The 20,166-nt window shown below is 61.8% G+C and overlaps 1 protein-coding gene across 1 annotated transcript; it reads left to right on the forward strand.

The window, feature by feature from the left end:
* Positions 1-8,412: 8,412 nt before the first annotated feature.
* Positions 8,413-19,713, forward strand: C17H16orf95 (chromosome 17 C16orf95 homolog). The gene is given in 10 exon segments (XM_047712283.1): positions 8,413-8,698; positions 9,506-9,557; positions 10,088-10,228; positions 13,539-13,685; positions 14,423-14,459; positions 14,611-14,722; positions 15,976-16,018; positions 16,021-16,169; positions 17,497-17,701; positions 19,455-19,713. Coding segments are annotated over 10 exon segments (1,254 nt in total). The 5' UTR covers positions 8,413-8,414; the 3' UTR covers positions 19,539-19,713.
* The last annotated feature ends 453 nt before the right edge of the window (positions 19,714-20,166 follow it).

The following is a 20,166-nucleotide window of genomic DNA, read 5'->3' on the forward strand; positions in this document are numbered from 1 at the left end:
AGGTTCTTCCCGGCCTCCCGACTTGGGAGGGAGGCGAGCCTCTGGCCGGCTGTCGGAGACACCATGGCTCACGTCCCACATCTGTCCAGCAGGTCCTGAGGCGGGGTCCCAGTTTTTGTGTATTCCGCAGGACTGAGCCTCCAGGCGCTGTCACCCTACCACCCTGGTGGCTGTCACTGTGTGTCCTGTGGCAGGCATGTCTGCTCCGGCATGGTGTCGCCGAGGCGTGAAGCCTCAGGGAGAACAGAGTAAAGGCCAGTGGGGCGTGCAGTGACTGCACTCCACGTTGCACCCCAGCCCGAGGCCGCCTCTTGTGTGTACGGCCCACTCAGATGAGCCTTTTTGATGAAAAACTCATCTTGAATCCAGACGGTAGAACCTGCCTCTGGAGAGTGGGCCTCTCCTTGGGTTCTGCTAGCAGCGGCTGTTGGTTCCATTCCCATGGGTCCCTGTCTCTGGTGTTAGGCAGGGCCCCAGGGACCTGTGGGGCTGAACGGCTCGGCAGTGGCCTGGGTGAGGGTCTATCACTGCACAGCAGGGCATCCGGCGCACTTCGTTTCCCACTTGGAAACTGTTTGCAGCTGGGTAGGGAGCGTGTGGAGCCCGTGCAAACCAGCCCCACTGGGCGTGCCTCAGCGCAGAGCAGGCAGCCGGCCCACCCGGGCAGCTTCTAGCCGGGAATTGGTTGCAGGTGAGGATTCAGAATGGCAGAGGTCGTGGTTGGAAGCCTGGAGGCGGCTGGAGGTTGGGTAGCGCACGTCCCCATAAGGAACCTGAATGACCCAACTTAGGGACTGTTGTGCTCATGTGTTGCTTGATTTGGGGCAGGTGGTGGGGGACCTGGATGGGTCTGGCCATCTTCCCCTGCTTGGCACCCCCGTACTGGCCACTGTGCTGCTGTGAGGTGGGGTAAGTCTGTTGCGGTCCGAGTGGCAGGAGGGGAGCCTCAGGTGCGTGTCTGCACACCTGGGCACGTGCCGTTCTGCGACTCCATAGGGAATGACGTGATCAGAGACGGCAGATGTCAGTCTGGAGATTCTCAAGCATCGGGGCAGCATGGTCAGTGCGGGAAGCTTTTGCAAATGACCTTTTTTCTGGCTCTGACTCAGGCCTGGCAGTCTGGTTATGTGGCCTGCCCAGCTCACACCTGCAGTGTCTGCTGCTGGGTGGTAGCACGTCTGGAAGCCTCGTGGTGGTGGGACTTCCAGATCCTCCCTCCCGCAGCCCAGACGGGGCCTCACTTCCCGGCCTCGCCCCTCGGTCCCTCCGTCAGGGCGGGGCTCACTGTGGCTCCCGCCGCTCCCTCCCTCACCTCCTGCCCCAATCCACGCAGCTTAGGCGGGGCGCCTGGACCCCTGGCATTCCTCTTGGGGGAGGAGGAGGATGGGCGCTCGCCCAGGGTGGGCTAACTTGAGAAGCCGGCCAGGCCTCCATCCCTGCTCTATGCAGAACGCGTTCTGAGCTGGGGTTGCCCCGTCCGACGTTCTCTCTGCCTGAGAACCTGGGGTGTGCTGCTGTGGCCTGGTCGGGTAAGGCCCCTCCCTGGGGTGTGCTGCTGTGGCCTGGTCGGGTAAGGCCCGTTGCTCAGCCAGCCCGTTAGGTGGCCCCGGCGGCTGCAGCGGTTCCGGGCCGGTGTTCAGACGGTGGGCGGCCTGTGTGTTCTCACGCTGCCCTCGTGCCCACAAGCAGTGACAGAGAGGAGCTGCTTTAGTCCCTTGCCTTGGTGAACCCGGTCACGGGGATCTCGGAATTTCTGAGCTTCTCATGCTGCGCTGTCCGGTGTGTGGGAGATGAGCTCCCCTTGTAGACCCGGTGCTTTGAGGAAGGGCCCTGTTCTGTCTTAGTGCTCTAACTTTGAGGAATGCTTACAGGAACGTTCTCAGCCCTCCCTGGCTTGTGGCTCGTGCACCCCAGTGCGCGGCCAGTCCCAGAGGTGACTGTATGTCCTCAGAAGTATTTCGAAAGTAGAAATAAGCCACGGCACGGTCAGTTAGCTGCAGCTGCGAACGGGAGCAAGACCGCGCCCACTTACCCAGTGCTCGTGTCATTTACGGCTCAGGGGCCTGCCGGCCAGCCTTTGGGAGGCGTGGGTGACTGGCAGTGACCCCGGGGCTTGGGAGACAGCCCCCCTGCTGGGCCCTTTCTGCGCTCACAGGGACACCCACCAAAACATAGGGAGGGGTCCGAACCTTTGCTTTTTCAGCCTAAATTTTGCTTTTGGTTGTTCTTTGAGATCATGTAGCCTCCTTGGAGAAGAAACCCACTTCTGCTGCTTGGTCTTGAAATCCCACGCCCTGATAGCCGACAGGTGAGGTGGGGGAGCTGCTGTCCCTCTGGGGCGTCTGCTGTGGTGTAGGGTGGGCTGGAGCAAGGACGGTGCCCCCGCGGCAAGGCCAGGACCCGAGGAAGGGCTGCTGGGAGCCTGCGCCCAGTGTCAATAGGATGGGACCACCGTGTGGGGCTGTTTCTCCATAAATCAGTTTTTTGAAACCTCGTTGTGTGCTTTGTAATTGTTTTTTTTGGGACATGATTCAGACGGAGGCCGGAGCCACGAGCAACGGGAGGTGGGGGCTGAGGGCCAAAGGACAGGACTGGATCCCGGTGGGGTGAGGGGGCCCGGGAGCCTCTCACACCTGTACCTGACAGCATTTTAAATTTCCTAGTTGTGGAATGAAGTGGTAAGTGATCCCCGGATCCCTCTCTCTGATCTCGGCTTGCTAAGTGTTCCCGTCACCAACCCAGTGCCCCTCGGGGACCCGGGGCCACAGTGGGGTTTCCTCAGGCTGAACTGAAGCGGAGTTTGCCTTTTCTGAAAACGGTAAGAACAGGACACACGAGGGCGGGGGCTGTGCTTTGTGTGCACACAGCTGGCGGTCTCGTGTCGGGGTTTTCTGTTTGTAAAGGTAATATCCTTGTAAAGAAACGCAAGAATTTTTTAGTTTTTTTTTTTTTTTTTCTTATTTGACAGAGAGAGATCACAAGCAGGCAGAGAATCAGGAGAGAGGGGGAAGCAGGCTCCCTGCTGAGCAGAGAACCCGATGCGGGGCTTGATCCCAGGACCCTGGGATCATGACCTAGGCCGAAGGCAGAGGCTTAACCCACTGAGCCACCCAGGCGCCCGAAGAAATGCGGGAACTTAATACAGGCAGTAAAAGTACCTTGTGCTCCGGCGGGAGGATTCCCCTCTTCTGTCTGGACAGTGGCTTTGCCCCTCAGCTCCCCTGGAAGAAGGCTGCCTGGTCCTTCACCTGGGGGAGGCTGTGCTGGGCAGGGCCCTGGCCCAGCTCCCTGTGTGTCCTGCGGGCCCCTGGGCCCCCTCTTGCGGCTTTCTGTAGCCTGGCCTCCGGTGGGGATTTAGGTCACTGCATACGACCCCAGCCAGCACGAACTGAAAATCCACGAGTGCTGGAAGGGTGCCTTCCCAGCACCTGGTTTTTGGGAACATATGGCTGCAGGGGACGGTCTCTCTGCTCACGTTGAGGGCGACACCCACAGTCCCTCCCCACACCTGTCCTTCTGTAGATGCCCAGCCCTGGGATGAACAGGAGCTTCTTGGGGAGCAGAGCAGAGGGCGGGAGGTCGTGGACTGCTAGGACACACATGGGGAGAGCTAGAGGGAGGCCTGAGAAGTAACCCAGTGTTCCCTCCCCAGATGGTCCTGTTCTCCCCAGCGGGCACAGACCCAGGATCTTTATGGGGACCAGCCCCCACTGTTGGCTCAGCCCCTCATGACCCCTGGGGCTTTGTCCCCAGCCCCGGCTGCTTGTTCGGAGTCTTCTCTACTGGGCACTGAGTCTCTGTGTGTGGGGCCATCCCATGCTGTAGGGCACTGAGCATCATTCCTGGTCTTCTGATCATGGCAACCCAAATAGTCTGCCAACATGGCCAGTATCCCCTGTGGGTCGTCACCTTGTGGAGAACCACTGGGTCAGTACTTGCACGTCGTGCCCCAAACATGGTGCTGCACGTTGTGGACACAGCAGCGAACAACCAGTGGGGTCTTTGTCCTGCACAGATCACAGCACAAAATGTCCCCAAATGGGCATGGTGGCCTCCTGTGCACACTTGTGGGCACCCTCAAGTGTGGTCTATCCCCAGTGCAGTGGGAGGTCAAGGCCAATGTGGACGCGGGTGCACTTGGACCTGTGGTACTTAGCTCAGGCGATGCTTGGGCCAGCATCTGCAGGGCCATGGCGGTGGGTGAGGTGCCATGTCCTTACCTGTCTCCCTCAACCCAGGAGGGACATCACTCCCAGACCCTCAGCAGGGGCCGAGGCACTGCATCTGTCTGTCTGTACTTCAGACTGTGGGCTCCTCCCAGGTCTAGCACTGCCTTCCCCGGCACACTGGCCCTGGCGCCTGGCGGTCTGGCGGAGGTGAGGTCCGTGTGTTAGAAGTAGTGCTGCCGGCCACTTGGACCGACAGGCTGGCCCCCTGTGGGGCAGCTGGCTGGGAGAGAGAGGGAGATGCCTGCCCGGGGTCCTGGGATGCTGAGCCGCAGCCCCAGGGGAGAGGGTTTGAGTACCGGAAGCTTCCGAACCGCCCCCCCCCAGGGTTCTGATGCTGCTGCGTGGTGGCCTGCCTATGGCTGTCCTCCATGTAACCGTCCTCTCCTTTCCCAGCATCTTTCGGGAAGGGATGCAGAGGAACGTGGCTTTCAACAAAAGCCGTCCCTAGCTGTTCGGTGAGAAGCGGTTGAACTGTCCTTTTGTTTCTTGGTTAGACTGTTACAGCGTATGTGAATGTGCCGCGTGTACACGTCTTTCGTGTGTGTGCGTACGGCCGTGAACAAACCCCCCAGTCGGGACACAGGGCCTCGCATCCCCTTCAGAGTCCCTGGTGCTTCCCCTTCACAGCCGGCACTCCGCCCTGCAGCCCCGGCCCTGCAGCTTTGCCTTTCTCAGGAAGTTGGGTTTCCAGAAGACAGCACGACGGCAAGGGGCGCTTGTCAGCCTTTTTCTATTATCCTCTCCCTCCAAGGAGCCTTTCTAGACGTTTTTTTTCCCAATACTCCCCAGGACATTCTCATACCATGGATAGGCCGTGTGAATGTGTGGGTCTACATATGTGCACTTGTGCGCACACCCAGACAGGCTCAGACGGCCGTGTCCTGCAGGCAGGGAGGGAGGCTGGGGCTCTAACTGGGAGCCCCCAGGAGCCCCGATCGCCACACTGAGAAGGGACTTCTGGTGAGAAGGTGGAGGTGGGAGGTGCCCCAGAGGCTGCCACGAGGGTTCAGGTTAGAACTGGCATGGCCTGGGCAGCGACCAGAGTCTGGATGAGGAGTCGTGGACAGTGGGATGTGGGGCTTGGGGAATGGGACTGGTGAACTGGGGTGCAGATAGGATTCCACTCTTGCTGAGTGTGCTACTCAGCCAGATGCGATCTCAGGGGTCCCACCTGCTAGTGGCTTGTCTCTGGGGCTCAGCTCACCAGAGCCCCTGTGACCACTTGGTGGACAGCAGGAGCCCAGATGCTGGCTCAGGGCTCCTACCATCCCCGACTGAGGGTCCAGGCAGCAGAGGAGGGGAGCCCTGAGCCCTGCAGTGGATGGGCTGGTCAGCCCTTCTGCAGACTCGTTCACAGGGTGGCTGCTGAGCACCTCCATGGACCATGTCCCGTCCTCTCCTCCAGGACTCAGGCTGGAGACAGGCTGTGGAGCCCGGGTGAACGGCCCTCCTCACCATGGAGCCTTACTGCCCCTGCTTCTAACATTCCACAGTTCTGCTGGGAGGCAGGCTCCCACAGGGCGCCAAGGATGCGGGGAGACGTGGTGTGGAGCTACGGCACCGAGCCCCTCTCCTAGAGGATCCTTCAGGGATTTCATGGAAAGCATTACGATGTGAGTCCTTGGTGCAGGGGTGAGACTGTGACAGCTGTCTGCAAATGAACACACGCTCACTGAGCCTAGGTCTCTGGCGCGGCCTTCGTCCCTTTCCTGGGACTCTGATGATGCTAAGGATGGTGGTGGTGCCGTGTCCCCTGGCAGAGCGCAGGACATGGTGAAGGAGAAAGAAAGGGAGCCCGTGTTCCACAGCACAGTGAGGACAGAGTTCTAGAATGTCCCGGTTGCAGAGGCGGGGGAACCAGCGGGGACAGCAGTGCCTGCAATCCCACAAGGAAAGGTAAGGGTTTGGGGCAGCCACCTTGCGCAGCGGGCACCAGTCACACACATAGGGCCCCAGTCAGAGTGAAAAAGGAGTCCTGGATCCTGGTGCTGTTAATACACTATCCAAGTCGGTAGCCCCTGGCGTGACTGTGACTCAGACTGGACTGATAAGGGGTATTTCAAAGAGACCCCAAAGGGCCCCTGGTGAGGGACATGAGCGTACATCAGGAATGTAACTTTGAGCCCCCTGCTGGGTGTAGAGATTACTTAGAAAGTTTCAAAAAAAAATTTAAATCCCATTTTTACCAAACCCACAGGATTTAGCATTGGAGAGCTCCCCTGTGCCTGTCATGGGTCCATCAGGCAAGGTCACTGTTTGGTCACAAACCCCACAGCGGCCCCACCTGCAGCACAGGAGCTCAGATACTTGTTCCAGGGGCACGGAGTCCCTGGCACTCTCGGCCTGCTTCCAACTCCCAGTCGCCGCCGTTGGGCAGTCATGAGCGGACAGCCATAGCGTGTGAGTGCTGTGGGGCTAGGGGCATGTCCTGTGCTGGCTGTGCCCGCCTCAGCGGCTCACCACTTGTCCGTCCCCTCGAGCCAGGTCAGATGGTCCCCTCCGGTCTGCTGGTCCTCCAGTGCCAGGCCTCTCTGGGGCCCCTGCTAGCCCAGGTTGCTCCTGTGCAGGTCATACAAGGTGGCCTCTGGGAGCAGTGGCAGGGGGCAGGCCCAGGGCAAGCCCCACTCATCATGCTTTCAGCCAGGGACCTGTGGTTGGTTCACGCACTTCACAAGTGCACCGCGGCTCTGGGACTCCGCAATCTCTGCTCCTCCTACCCGAGGGCTTTGGAAACTAAAGCCTGACAGAAGCGTCTGGCAGCCACAGGCTCCTCTGGTCCCACGTCCCTCCTCTGAGGTGGTGGCAGTGAGCCAGCCCGTGCCTGGAGGAGGGGAAAAGGAAAATACAGGGAAAATGTAGGATCCGCCCACTCCAGTGATGACAGCTGACTTGCACCGGGTGGTGTACTGTTTGCCGGGCGATCTGACCTCCTGCTTCCTGGGGCTTGGTCCCTGCTCATCAGTCTTCTACCGCGGGCCTCAGGCATGGAGAAGTGGGGTGACTCGCCTGGTACACACAGTGAGGGAGCGGCCGGCCGGGACTGGGGCCTGGCCCGTGTCACTCTGGTTACTCTGGACCCTCCAGGCAGGTGTGCTGGGCGGAAGGCACTGGGTTTCTGCCTGAGGGTCATTCACCGGGCGTCCTGTGCCTGCTTTGGGGTCTGGCTTCTCCGCACTGCTGTGTGCCCTTCGTGCATGTGTCCGTTCCTCTGTGTCGAAACGCAGCCGACCTTCCTTCCATTCTTCCCAGCCGGAGCGGCCATTCGGGTCGTTCTGGCTCAGAGCGGCCGACCTGGCAGGGGCTGCTGGCCTGTGCCCTCTGCTGCGCGGAGTGCGCCCTTCTCCAGGGTGTGCCTGGCCAAGAGCACTGGGCCACGGGCACTCACGGGCTCTGAACACCGCGGAGCGGTGAGCCCGCACGGTGACACTGCTCCGGGGGCCGCACCGGCGGTCCCGGCCGGCACGTCCGCGGTGAACCTGCTGTCCATTCGTCAGTCCTCCCGGCCATTCCCGGGGAGGGAACGTCAGCGTGCCCGAGCGTGCAGGGCGCGCGAGCCTGTCCCGCACCGCGGCCGCGTGCCGGGGGCTCCGAGGCGGCGGCGACAACGGGAGCGCACTGCGAGGCCGGCACGGGCGAGCAGCACCCGTGGATCCCGGCCGGTGACGTGAACCGCGCAGGGCCGGGCGGACGTCGGCGGCGGTCGCCCACCCGTCCCCCGGGTCTTTCCGGGGGCCGCAACGGGACGGGCCGCGGCACCACAGCGCACACCGACACCCTTGCCCGCGCGCCCGCCCGCGTACCCGACGCGCGCACCGGGACCCCACAGCCGCGGCTCCCCGACAGGCGCGGACCCCGGGCTCCCCAGGCTCGCCCCGCCCGAGCCCCGGGGGCTGAGGCACGACGCGGGTCCAGACGCGGGACGCGCGGCGGGATCGGAACTCGAGGAACGCAACGGGCGGCTGCGGGGCGCCTCGCGGGCTACAGACGAGGCCCCAAGCCCTCCCCGTGACCCATCGACCCCGAGTCCCGCGCCGCCAGAGGCCAATCAACCTCCAGATAAGGGCACATGCATAGAAGGCGGCGCACGATTGGCTGAGCTCGGGGGAACCCCGCGGCGCCCCACGGGCCGTTGGGCCGGAAGGGCGGGGCCTGAGGCAGCCAGCGGGCGGAAGGGCGGGGCCCTAGATGGGCGGTCCCCGTGGGCGTGCGTGCCTGCGTGCTCGTGCGTGCTCGTGCGTGCTCGTGCGTGCTCGTGCGTGCTCGTGCGTGCTCGTGCGTGCGCGCGCGCCGCTGGCGGGGAGGAGCCAGACGCGTGAGGGCCTGCTCGACTGTCGTCACTCACCCCACGATGGTCACCACCGCCTCCTCCACAGCGGCCCGGCCGGCGTCGCGGCGGGCACTTCCGGGAGCCCTCGGGTGTCCGTTGGGTCTGTCGGCACGCACTCCCCCGAGCGCGGCGCGGCAGGCAGGTGCGTCCCTGAGCCCCGCTCGCCGGGCGGTGGACGCCGCAGCCGGGGCGGCCCCAGCCGCGTACCCGGGCCCCGGTCACTCCGGCCCCCCGGTGGCCGGAGCGCGTAGGCAGGGCGGAGAGCACGCCCGCGCTGACGTAAGCACCCGACGGCCGCGTCGTGTTTCCCGACCGAGAACCCGGGAGGGGGGAGGGGCTTGAGGCTCAGGTGCGTCCCCCGGGCCGTGGTCAGGGACCGTCCGCCCGCCCGTCCGTCCGTCCGTCCGTCCGTCGGCGGCGCTTCCCCGGCGGGGAGGAGCTGATGTTGCCCCGGGTTTGGCCCGAAGCCCTTGATGAGTCCGTCCGGTTGACCGAGAGAGCCGGCGTCCGGCGGGGCTGGGGTCGGGCCGCGCTGACCGGCGGGGGGGGCGCGGCTCGGGGGACCCGAGAGCGCCGGGTCGCTGAGAGGGTTCGCGTTAGGAGCAGGGACGCGCTCCCGGCGGAGAGGCGCTTCCCGGTTCCCGGGTGCGCCCCGACCCCCGCCTTCTAACAGCGTGTGCCGGGGCGGGGGGCGGGTCCTCCCTGCGGGCGGCTCCGGCTTCGCCCCGGGTGCCCTGGGGCGTGTGCGTGGGCCGGTCTCTCGGCGCGGACCCTGCCCTGCGTGCCCCGGGGCCGGCGCGAGCCCCTCCTTCCCTGCGGCGCGGCGACCCCACTGACCCGGAGTCAGTTCGGCGGCGCTGGCCCAGGTCCTCACCCGGCAGCCCCCCCCCGCCCCCAGCACCCCGCACGGAGCCCAGAACTTTCTAAGCCTCGTGTTCTCGCTTTCCAGGGAGAGCCGGCCGCAGACCTTCGGGAAGGAGGCGTGCCCCGGACGGCCTTCGGTAAGGGCGGCGGGCTCTGGGCAGCCGCGGCCGGGAGCGCGGAGAGGGGTCCGCGGACAGCAGCTCGCGAGGACGGTCCCACCCGGGGGTCAGTTTCCCGGCGCGTGGGCCGGCCGCCGCCTCCCCCAGCCCGCGGAGGACACCACCATCCCGGGCGCTGCTGCTCCGGCTCCGGCACCGCTTCTCCCTCTGACCCCGCAGGGCGTGCCCCCGCCCCTTCCTGCCGGCCGCCCGCTCCCCTGCAGCCGGGTGCAGTCCCCCAGCCCCGCTCCCGCAGCGCGGCAGGACGTGCGGGGTCTGCAGGCTCTGCCGCCCGCAGCGGACTCCGGAGGGTGGACTCCGGAGAGGGAGCCGCTCGCGGCGCTTTCCCGGCTGCAGGCGGAGCTGGGGCCCCATTGCCGGCCCTGGGCGGCCTGCCTCAGCCCTGGCTCTGCAGCCGTGGCCCCCAGTTCCAGGGAGCTCCTTGGTGTGCATCGCCCACGGGCAGCAGGGCAGCAGGTTTCACTCGGTCTTTTCTGTGTCTTGCCCAGATGTGTCCCGTCCCCGGCGCTGTCCCTCGAGAGCCCACCTGCTGTGAGTGCCAGGCCGAATTCGGGGGCTTCCTGCCGGTGCCCAGGGTCCAGGCGGCATTGCCTTACTGGGTCCCTTTGTCTCTGAGACCCCGAAAGCAGGTAGGTGACGTGGACCAGGGCTGCTTCGTCTGAGTCCAGGGTGAACCTCAGGGGACCGGTCACCCCTTGAAATCGTAGATGTTGTATGAGCGATTTCTTAAGATTTCGGGGAGACAGTATGTTTTTTTTTAAATGCAGATTTTTCCCAGGAATTAGGTGTGCGGAGTCGCGACTGACGTGTGGTAAGTGCTGGTGTGGAAGGTGCTCAGTCGGCTGAGTCCCGGCAGACGTCCGCCGTGAGACCGCTGCTGCCGCTGAGCCGTCCTGAGAGGGTTCCCTGTGCCCCTTCGTGACTCCCCCCAGCCCTCCCTCCCCGGCGTCCCCGGGCGACCACGGATCTGTTTCCGGCACCGCAGATCGGTTTGCGTTTCCTCGGGTTTTCTGTGGACGGAAGCGTACAGCAGGTCCGCGGTGGCCTCCGTCACGCCACGCGACTGTTTCTGAGCTTGTTCCACGCGGTGGCCGCGTGGTGCCGGGTCGTGTCCATCCGATGACGGGACCGCCATGCGGCCCTTTGTCCGGTGAAGGAAACGGGCAACGTCTCCACAGTTCTGTCCGTCGCAACAGAGCTGCTGGGGACGCGTGTGTCCAGGTCTCCGTGCGATCGCGCATTCTCCTCTCCAGGGCGCGCACCCCGGAGCGGACTTGTCGGACCGTGGGGCGGGCGCGTGTTGAACGGTGCTCCGCAGTGGTTCTCGTTGCAGGTCCCCAGCCGCGGCGTGTGAGGTGCCGGTTCCTCCATGTCCTCGGAGACCCCTGGCTGGTCCGTCTTGTCGGTTGTAGCCGTCTTGATGGGTGTGTGTCTCGCTGTGGCTCTGTTGTGTGTTTCCATAGTCACTGGTGACACTGAGTGGCTCCTCCGTACGCTGTGGCATTTGCACGTCTTCCTTGGTAGGTGTCTCTTCAGGTGTCGTGCCCATTTAGAGACATTTGATTGGGGGCGCCTGGGGGGCTCCGTGGGTTGAGCCTCTGCCTTCGGCTCAGGTCATGGTCTCAGGGTCCTGGGTCGAGCCCCGCGTCGGGCTCTCTGCTCCGCGGGGAGCCTGCTCCCCCCCCACCCCCCGGCCCACTTCTCTGCGTACGTGCGATCTCTGTCAAATAAATAAATCTTTAAAAAAAGTTTGGTTGTTTGCTTTTTTCTTTGAAAGTTCCAGAGTTTTGAGAGGTCTCTGTGTACCGTGGCGCGACAGCGCCTCCCGTCGTACGCGCTTGCATGTTTGAGAGCTTCTCTCCGTGGTTCTGGCCTGTCCTTTCGTCCCGTGGCTGGCGCTTCGCACAGACCCTCAGTTTTAAACCGGCCGAGCCCACCTGATCAGTCTGACCCTTTTCCGGACCTGCGGCGCCGTGTCCCGTGCAGCGCGGCGCTGGGACGTGCTGTGCGAGGATTCCTGAGACGTCCTAGCGTGAGCCGAGGCAGAAGGGTCCCCCGCGTTTTCTTCCCGACGCGTTAGAGTCTACAGTCACGTTCCGGGCCGCGGTCCCCTTTCAGCCCGTTCTGTGTGCGGCTGGGGTGTGGGTTGAAGGTCCGTCGTTTCCGTCGTGGTGCCCAGTCGTGCCAGTGCCGCACGCCTTCTCCGCGGGCCGGCCTTTGCACCGTTGCCAGAAGGAGCCGTGCGTGTGGCCGCGGGTCTGTGTCTGGACCCTGTTCGGCCGCTCCTCCGACCGCCTGCACGCCGCCGCACCGTCTCTGCCGCGCGGCTTCACACGGGGCCGGTGCCCTCCGCTGCCGGCTCCCTTCAGGCCGCTCATTCTGGTTTCCTTGCGTTTCTGTGTGCATTGGGGAGTCCGTCTGCCAGTTTCCACAGCAGCTGTCCTGGCCTGGAGTGTCCTCCCTGCTCCTGCTCCCCCGCACCCCAGTGCTCCTTGTGTCCGCGGGACGGCCGCGTAGCCAGGTACGGGCAGGCCGGGTCTGCGCTCCCAGCGCCGTGCGTGCCGCGGAGAGCGTGCCCAGTGAGCACCATCGCTCGCTTGGTGGGGGGCGGAACTGGCCCAGATGTGCCTCTCCCGTTGGGCACTGGTCGTGCTGGCAGGAGGTGGGGGTGGACAGAGTTCCTGGGCTCTCCGGGACCTCTCTCCTCTCCTCCTTCCGATGAGCTTTCCGCCCCTCGGCCGTCCCCAGTGGGGCCCTGTGCTTTGCAGCCTGTCGCACGCCTGCTCTGGGCCACATCCCCTCCGCCTCGGGAAGTCAGCAGGGTCCGTCAGAAGCAGGTTTTATGGCCTTTCTGACATGAGACGTGAGCGCGTGGCGGGAACTTGACCGTGGTACGGGGGATACCCGACCTGTGCCTACCCTGAGGCTTCCCCGTGTGGCCCGGAGATGGGCTGTGCGTGTCTTCTTTCCCTAGGGACATGAAACACGTTGCCCAGCTGCCTGCCTTCAGACTGCAGGCCCTGTCATCGTGAGGGGCTCAGCTGGGTGGCCCGGCCCCACCTTTCCCTGATCTTGGGGCCACTGTGCAGGCTCAGACGTTGTAGAGGCCTGTTGTGGCCTCTTTGGCCAGACCTGGCTGCTATCACGTCCTCCTTGTCCATGGGCCAAACCAGTGCACGGCCTAAGGAAAGTCCGGGGGTGGGCTCCATGCTGCCCTCCTGCCGGAAGGAGTGGGGATCACGGGGCAAAGGGCAGAGCTGTGGGGAGGGTACAGAACAGGCCAAGGCCGTGATCCCCCACAACCCATGCCCGGGAACCGTGGCACGTAGGTTCTCTGTACAGGCTGCACGCGGCAGCACGCTGCGCCGCAAGCTGTGTTCCCACGCCACATCGTGCCCCTGCATTCCTCGTGCCAGGGCAGACAGGTCTGCCTCGCCCTTTCCAGAGGCTGTCCCATTCCCTGCTGTCCCCGTGTCCCTCCCAGACAGGCCCCGGGCTCTCGGGCCACTGCGGCCGTGCCGCAGCTAGTGTAGGCACGAGTGTTGTTTGGCAGACGCTCATGTGTCCCAGAGCGAGGTTGCTGGACCGGATGCTGTCCGTGATAGACCCTGACCCGTGCGTTCAGGAAAGCTTTGTAGCCAAGAACCCTGAGGCTCAGAGAGGCTAGATGTTGTGCCCAGGAGCCAGTCCCGGAGGCCTGCAGGCTCAGGACAGAGCCATGTCCCCTGCCTGCGATTCACATGTCCCACCGTGGCAGCCATGCAGACCTCCCATGGCAGAGATGCCGGAATGTCGTGGTGGGAGGCTTCTCTCTCAGCTGGGTGGTTGGGGTGGGCCTGTGCGAGGGCACAGAAGAGGAGCTCCCCAGGGCCCTGTCCCAGGGCGAAGATTTCTGGGGCACAACCCCTTTGGACCTTCTCTTCCCTCCCTCTTTGTTAGATCCAAAAGATGGTCCGGTTTTATATCCCCAAAACCTCCGAGACATGCCCCTGCTCATGCCACCGCTTTGGGGGTCGGCTCCCGATGCCTAGGGATCAGGCCGTGATGCCCTACTGGGTGCCCCAGATCCTGAGGCCTCACAAGAAGGTAAGAGGGAGGCTCACGGTAGCGAGGCCCCAGAGGGACCTGCAGATGGGTGGAGGGTGCTGGGTTCTTTCCCCACAGGGGCATCCTCTGGTGTGTCTCCTGGAAGGCACAGTGAGGGCAGTAGAGTGCAGGAGGTGGGCGTGTGCAGGGGAGGACCAGCTCAGTGTCCTGGGGGTGCCGGGAGGGTGGGTCGCACTGCTCTCTGCAGGGGTCCCTCATTGCTGCCTCCACCTTTAGTGCCATCTCTCCTGCCTCCTGCTCTTCCTTCTTCTGCTCCACCTCCCTCACCTTGCCTCAGTGCCCTTTCTGGCCCTCTGGGCATCCCTGGAGGCAGAGGGCAGAGCCAAGAAGGACCTGCACTCTGAGTTACTATCTCGGGTTTTCTGCTCTGTCTGGCACTCTCAAGGCTCTGGGTTCCGGGGCAGTGACTACTGGGGTTGCTGGCCAGGTCCAGCCCTCCTCAGTCCCACGGCCCCTTCTCTCCCATGCTTTCTGGGTGTCCTGGGTGGTCGGGAGAGGCTTCCTTTCTGCCTTCACCCACTTATCGTTTGCTGGTTTTCTCATCAAGAAGCAAACTGTTCCCAGAATTAAGACTCAGAGGCACATTGGAAGGGGACCATGGCTTGTATTCTGAGGCGGCCACAGCCCTTTCCTGGTTTCCAGCCAGATCCCTGGGCCCACCTTTCTGTAGGCCACCAGGCCGGGCTGACACATCTGCCCCCGTTCTTCTCTTTCAGGTGGCGAGAAGGCAGCAGAGTCGTAAAGGCGCCCAAGGTACCCGAGCACACGTGTCTCATCCCTCAATCCCCGAGGAAGGTGGGGTCTCATGGTGGGGTCGGGGAGACTTCTCTCCTCCCCAGATGTCTGTAGATCAGAGATCGCCGTGTGGCACACAGACCGTGTCTTCACCCCCTTGTCTTACCAGGCGTCGCTAGCACCTCCCACGTTCCCGCAGTGAGCGAGAGAAGCCTTACGCTTGGACAGTCCGTCTGCGTCGGCCTCCGGGGTGAAGCCGATTTGCAGCCTGGAGTTCGATGGTGTCTGAAGTGTATTTTCTTTTAAGCTCGAATCTTGCATAGTTCATGGCATTGTGCGTGTGTGTGCGTGTCCAGTGTATCCATACACACGCCTGCTGATGACCTAGTAGGTGTATTTGTTCACGGTCTGGTACGGATGCCTGCGCTGCAGGATGCAGGACGCACTGCACGTGATGACCGCGTACTGAGGCACTGGTCCGTTCTGCGGCACACACACACGTATTATTCGAGAGCTAGTGTGCATGCGTGCGCGTGTTTCCGGCAGTGGTAGTGCACACCTCACATCCGTGTGTGCTGTAGCGCACCTCTGCCACAAAGCGTGGTCGGAGAGGCACGTGTTTGTGAGCTGGTGTGTGCTCGTGCCCGCGCGTCAGCTTGAGGGATGACCTCTCCATCCCACCTTTGCTTTCTTTGTCTCTAAAACAAGTGGGTTGGATGGCTCTGGGAGGCCGTGTCCGGTGCTGATGGCCAACGTGGATGCTTCCTCTGTGTTGCGTGTGAGCCAAGGAGTGGGCATGCAGGGTGGTTTGGATCAGGTCCTTCCCTTGCCCGGCTGTTCCCATGCTCTGCGTGGTGAGCCCCTGTGCTCGAATCTGAGAAGGAGGGGCATGGATGGACGCCGGGCTGGGACTCGGAGCTTGTGATGGGCGAGCAGTTTGGCCTGCCCAGAAGCCAGGAGCAGAGGCTGGGTGGGAGAGTGCCCAGGAAACGAGTGGCCACCAGCCAGCATGCCCACCTCTTAATGCTGCACAAACACATACTTTCCCGGGTCATAAGAGTCACACGATTGGGAGCAGCGCGGATGTACATGGCTGTTGTCGGGGCAGTTCAGAGGCATCTGTTGTATTATTTTTTGAGCTGTGATTGCCATAGAATGTTATATTAGTTTCAGGTGTACAGTGTAATGTTTGATATTTACTTTTGATACATTTTTGTGAAATGACCAACATGGTAAGTCTAGTTAACATCTGTCACTTCATATAGTTATAAACTTTTTTTCTCGTGATGAGAACTTTTAAGACCTACTCTGTTCGCAACTTTGAGAAATACAATATGGTATTATTAACTCTGGTCACCGTGCTGTACCTTAGAGTCCCAGGACGTATTTATTTTTTAACGGGAAGATTGTATCTTTTGACCACTTCACCCATTTGTCCCATCTTTCAGTTTTTGTAACGCGCGTCGTCTTTACTCCAGCAAGCCCCTTGTCAGGGTGACGTCTGGTAGACACCGACGTGCATGTCTGTCTGCAGCAGTGGTGTCCTTGGCAAGGTGTCCGAAGCAGCTGAAACGTGTCCCGGGGGAGGATGGACGTACGTGAGTGTGTGTATGAAGTGCGGCACCTGCCACGGAGAGCTCGCGGCCCTCAGGAGCGACGGGAGGGGCCCCAGACACACTGTGGCCCTGAAAAGCTGAAGCCCCGTGTGGATGTGGATGCGGGCTGCGGGGGTGTCTGCGCTCACAGTCACGGTTCCCGTGTGGGTGGGAGGACAGGAGTTCAGGAACCCACGAGCAGGACGGGGGCTGGACGAGCAGCAGAGCCGACAGCAGCAGGCTGGCTCCGGTTTGGGGGAGAGAGCCAGAGTCCCTTTGCGAGAGGAACCACAGCGGGAGGACAAGAACAGTTGGGAGAGACTGTGCTTTTAGCTGTATAGTCACACATGTACGGGTTGTTTTTATTGGTGGTTTTGGCTGTGAACACTCTGCATCTTTAGGAAAAGCTAAAAGCTCAGCTGATTGTTGAATCGTGTGCACCGACGTGATACGTTCTCCTAAGCCGGCGTTAACTCTTCTCCAGTTTAATAGCTCAGGCAGTTTTTACGAACGATGAGTCGAGCCCTCACCCGTTCAGGCCAGAAGGTGTTCCCGGGACAGGACTGAGAGCCCAGGCCTCACTGGCACCGGGACAGTTAGGATTGGTCTCCCTTAAGCTTTGTATAGGGTGACTTAAAAATATGATTTAAGAAAAGCAACATAAAAATACTTTCCTTAGCTTCAAACCCAGATTATTTCCATTTTAGAGAGAAAAATCTGTATTTCTCATCTTGTATTTTCTTTGTAAAGAGGGGCTCATCTGCTTTTCTTTCCTATGTTTTTGCGGTAGGACTAAGAAAATAGTGTATTTTATATCAAGCATGTTTTTACCCGTTAGTGTAATTGGAGCAGTAACACGGTGTGTGACGTGACAGTTTGCGGTGTGGGTAATACATAAACATGGAGTGACTTGTAGTCGTAGCACATTAGTAGCGTAACGTCAGTAAGGTGTGGTATCGGAAGGCTCCCACGTTGACCAAAGCAGATCTCAAAGGCTCGTGTCAGGGAAGTGGAAACACTGGAATCCCGTTTGTGGTTGTGGTTTCCAGATACTCACACCCCATGTTTCCATCACTAAGTTGTGCCCATTCACAGCCTCTTGCCAGTCTGTGTCATCTGAGCTGCATCCACTGGTTCCCTCCTCCAAAAACAAAGCAGAAGATTGATGGGAAACACATCCCAGCTAAATTCTGAATTCTCTTGTCCGTAACTGGTTCGTCATGTGGCTGTAAGGGATAGAGGCGCTGGCAGGAGCCCCACAGCCAGCCCAGAAATAAGTAAACAGCAGTGTTCTCTCCATCTGCATGGGTGTCGGTCGGTCCACAGTCCCGGGGCTGGGACCAGGCTTGCTGGGACACCTGGCGTCCTCACCCTGGGTTCTGGAGGCTTCTCCCGTGTGTGGTGTGCACTTGCAGCGCTCCGCCCAGTCTGCCCAGGGCCTGACTTGCTTTCTCGCCTAGAACCCCCCCTGGACCTGCACTCCTGCTACAACCGCTGGCGGATCTGCTGCGACAGGCGCCGCCTCCTCAAGTGGCAACAGCTCCAGGCCCTTCACCAGCACGAGCCACTGGCCCCAGAGAGGGGAGTGAGCCCCCCAGCCCCCCTCCTGCCCTTCAGCCTCCTCACCCTCCTGCAGGTGGTCCTGAAGGTCGTGGTGGCGATTCGGTGAGCAGGCATGGGGTGGGGGCACTGGGGGCCCTGGGCCCATCTCACTCCCCAGGCTGTTTCGGTCAGGGGCTGGGGGTTCAGTTGAGTCCGGGACGTGGGAGAAGTTGGCTGTGGCTGAACGAAGGGTGAGGAGTGGCTGCGGCGCGCTCACCATCCGGAGTCGCTCACACCTTCCACAGGGGTCTCACGCCACCGCACACTCAGTGTGTGAGCGGTGCAGGCACGTCCGAGCTGACGGTGGGGCACTGGGCATCTCGGGGCTGCCCAGCTTTCTTTTGTCCGCTCATCCCTGTGGCCTGGCGCTGCTTCCAGTTTGCACACGTTTCCGTCACGTCGAGGTCGAAGGTGGCTGTTAGAGGCCGCTCGCCCAGCCAGCCCGCTGGGGAATAAGCACAGCTTTAGGCCTGGGGACTGCGGCCGCTCCCCTTGCCCATTCCCAGCCATCAAGGCTCCATTTTGGGAAGCCCTTGCCCCAGCCTCGACCCCAGAAGCTTCACTCGAGGGCAGGCAGGGCTGCTTCGTTCGGTCCCCTGCCCAGGCTCTCCCATCACACCTGTGCAGGGACGTGCAGATACACGTGTATGTGGGTAGAGGAAGTGCACGACTGCATCAGCGTGTACATGCGCACAGGTCGGATTTATACGTGTTGACTTGTCTGCTTAATTGTCTTTCTTCGAGTCGTTGTAAGCGGAGTCTTCTAGAAGGTGTACAGTGTCTGAAAATGGTTGTAGGTGTCCTGTCCGTTGTCCCCGTTGCTGCTGTTCACAGCAGGGGTCAGCTCTGTCTTTGTCTCCAGTCCTGGCTGGAAGCAGAAGCCCCCCCCTCGGCTCGTCTGCTCTCCCGGTGTTGTCTCTAACTCCTGTGATGACAGACGGTGTCCCAGGGCACGTCTGTGTGCAGGTGCCTCTCTGTGGCATGAGCTCTCGGGAAGGGGCCGGGGCTGGGGGCCAGCAGCTTTGGGTGGTCCGCGCGCGTGAGCAGGCTCGTGTGCCTTCTTTGCTGTGCGTGAAGATTCATCCTGTGTGTGTGTGTTTGCTGCCTCGAGTCGGGCTCCCTGCGCGCACTCTGGGAGGAGCAAAGAGGGACTCTCGACTGCAGATGATACGTGAGGGAGACGGTCAGGGCAGGCCAAAGGGACAGTGCTGATGAGCGCAGGGGAGGCGTTTGCCTCAGAGCCAGGCGCCTTGGGCCGAGCCACAGGTGCCAGCTGGATGTTCAGGAGAACTCTCTTGTCTGGCTGGGGTGTCTGCAGCGTGCCCTGTGAGATTCCCCCAAACCACACACCACCTTATCTCAGGAGAAGTTGCCGGCTGCCTCAGGCTGGCCTGGCAGAGGGTTAGGACTGTGAAGGCCTCGGGAGGGGAGGTGAGCTCCGAACCTCCCAGCAGGGACTCTTGGAGGGCTGAGACTGTCACACTTGTCTTCTCGATGGGGCCCGCCGCCGCCTCCTCGCATCGCGTCCCTTTCACAGCTGCAGAAGGTGCAAGGCTGGGACTCTCCTTCCTGCCCCGAGGGGGAGAGTGGGCTCTGGGGGCCGAGTGCCCCATCGGAGAACCCATGGCTGGAGGTGACATCGCTTCCCTGTACCCTTTTCCTGCCTGGGCTCCTCAGGGACTCAGACGGCATCCCCCTCTGCTGTGGGGGTCCCCTGCCTTCCAACCCGGGAGGCTCCCTGCCAGGTCCTGCCCGGGCGGCGTGGGCTCGGCGTGGGGCCCAGTTCCGAGTAACTGCCTTTCTCTTTGCTTTCCAGCCACTTGTTTTGGTTTTGAAGTTGGAATCTTCAGCCACTGCCGAGAACATCAACGAAAATGTCAGTCATAATGAAGGTCTTTAACGAGAATGCCAAGTCGGGAGGAGTCCGTGATAGCCCCATTCTCTCAGGTCCTATAAGTCACACCCGGGGCTGGGTCCAGGCTCTCAGCAGGCAGTGCTTCGTGGCGGCGCAGCTGCTGTGGACTGTGGGGGAGACGCTGGCGAACGCGGCCAATAAACGTTATTTGTGAAACTCCGGAGTGGCCCCTGATTGAATGCTGACACTGGTTCCTCTCTGTGGAGCGGGGCGAGTTCTCCAGCCTGGTGTCACGCGCTGTTCCCTCTGCCCAGGTTGGCGGGGACAGCAGGCCCACCGGTGACGGGCCAGAGGTCATGTTGGCACCTGTCAGGAGGCACTCACCTTAGTAAGCCGCGTGAAATTATGTGACTTGATGTGTTTTAAACTGAGGTGTCATTTGCATCATAAAATTCACCTTTTTACAGCATATGGTTCAGTGGATTTTGGTGTATTTACGTGGCGGTGCAGCCCTCCCCCTGCTCTCAGTCCAGACCCGTGTGGTCACCCCAAAAAGAGACCTCTCCCGTTTCAGTCCTTCCCTGGTTGCCCAGCGCCTGGCAGCCGCTCACCTGCTTCCTGACGTTTCCTGTGCAGTCCTGCGGCAGGGGGGTCGGCTGCGCCTGGCGCCTCT

Source organism: Lutra lutra, chromosome 17 (assembly GCF_902655055.1).
Source record: "Lutra lutra chromosome 17, mLutLut1.2, whole genome shotgun sequence".
NCBI classification, from domain to species: domain Eukaryota; kingdom Metazoa; phylum Chordata; class Mammalia; order Carnivora; family Mustelidae; genus Lutra; species Lutra lutra.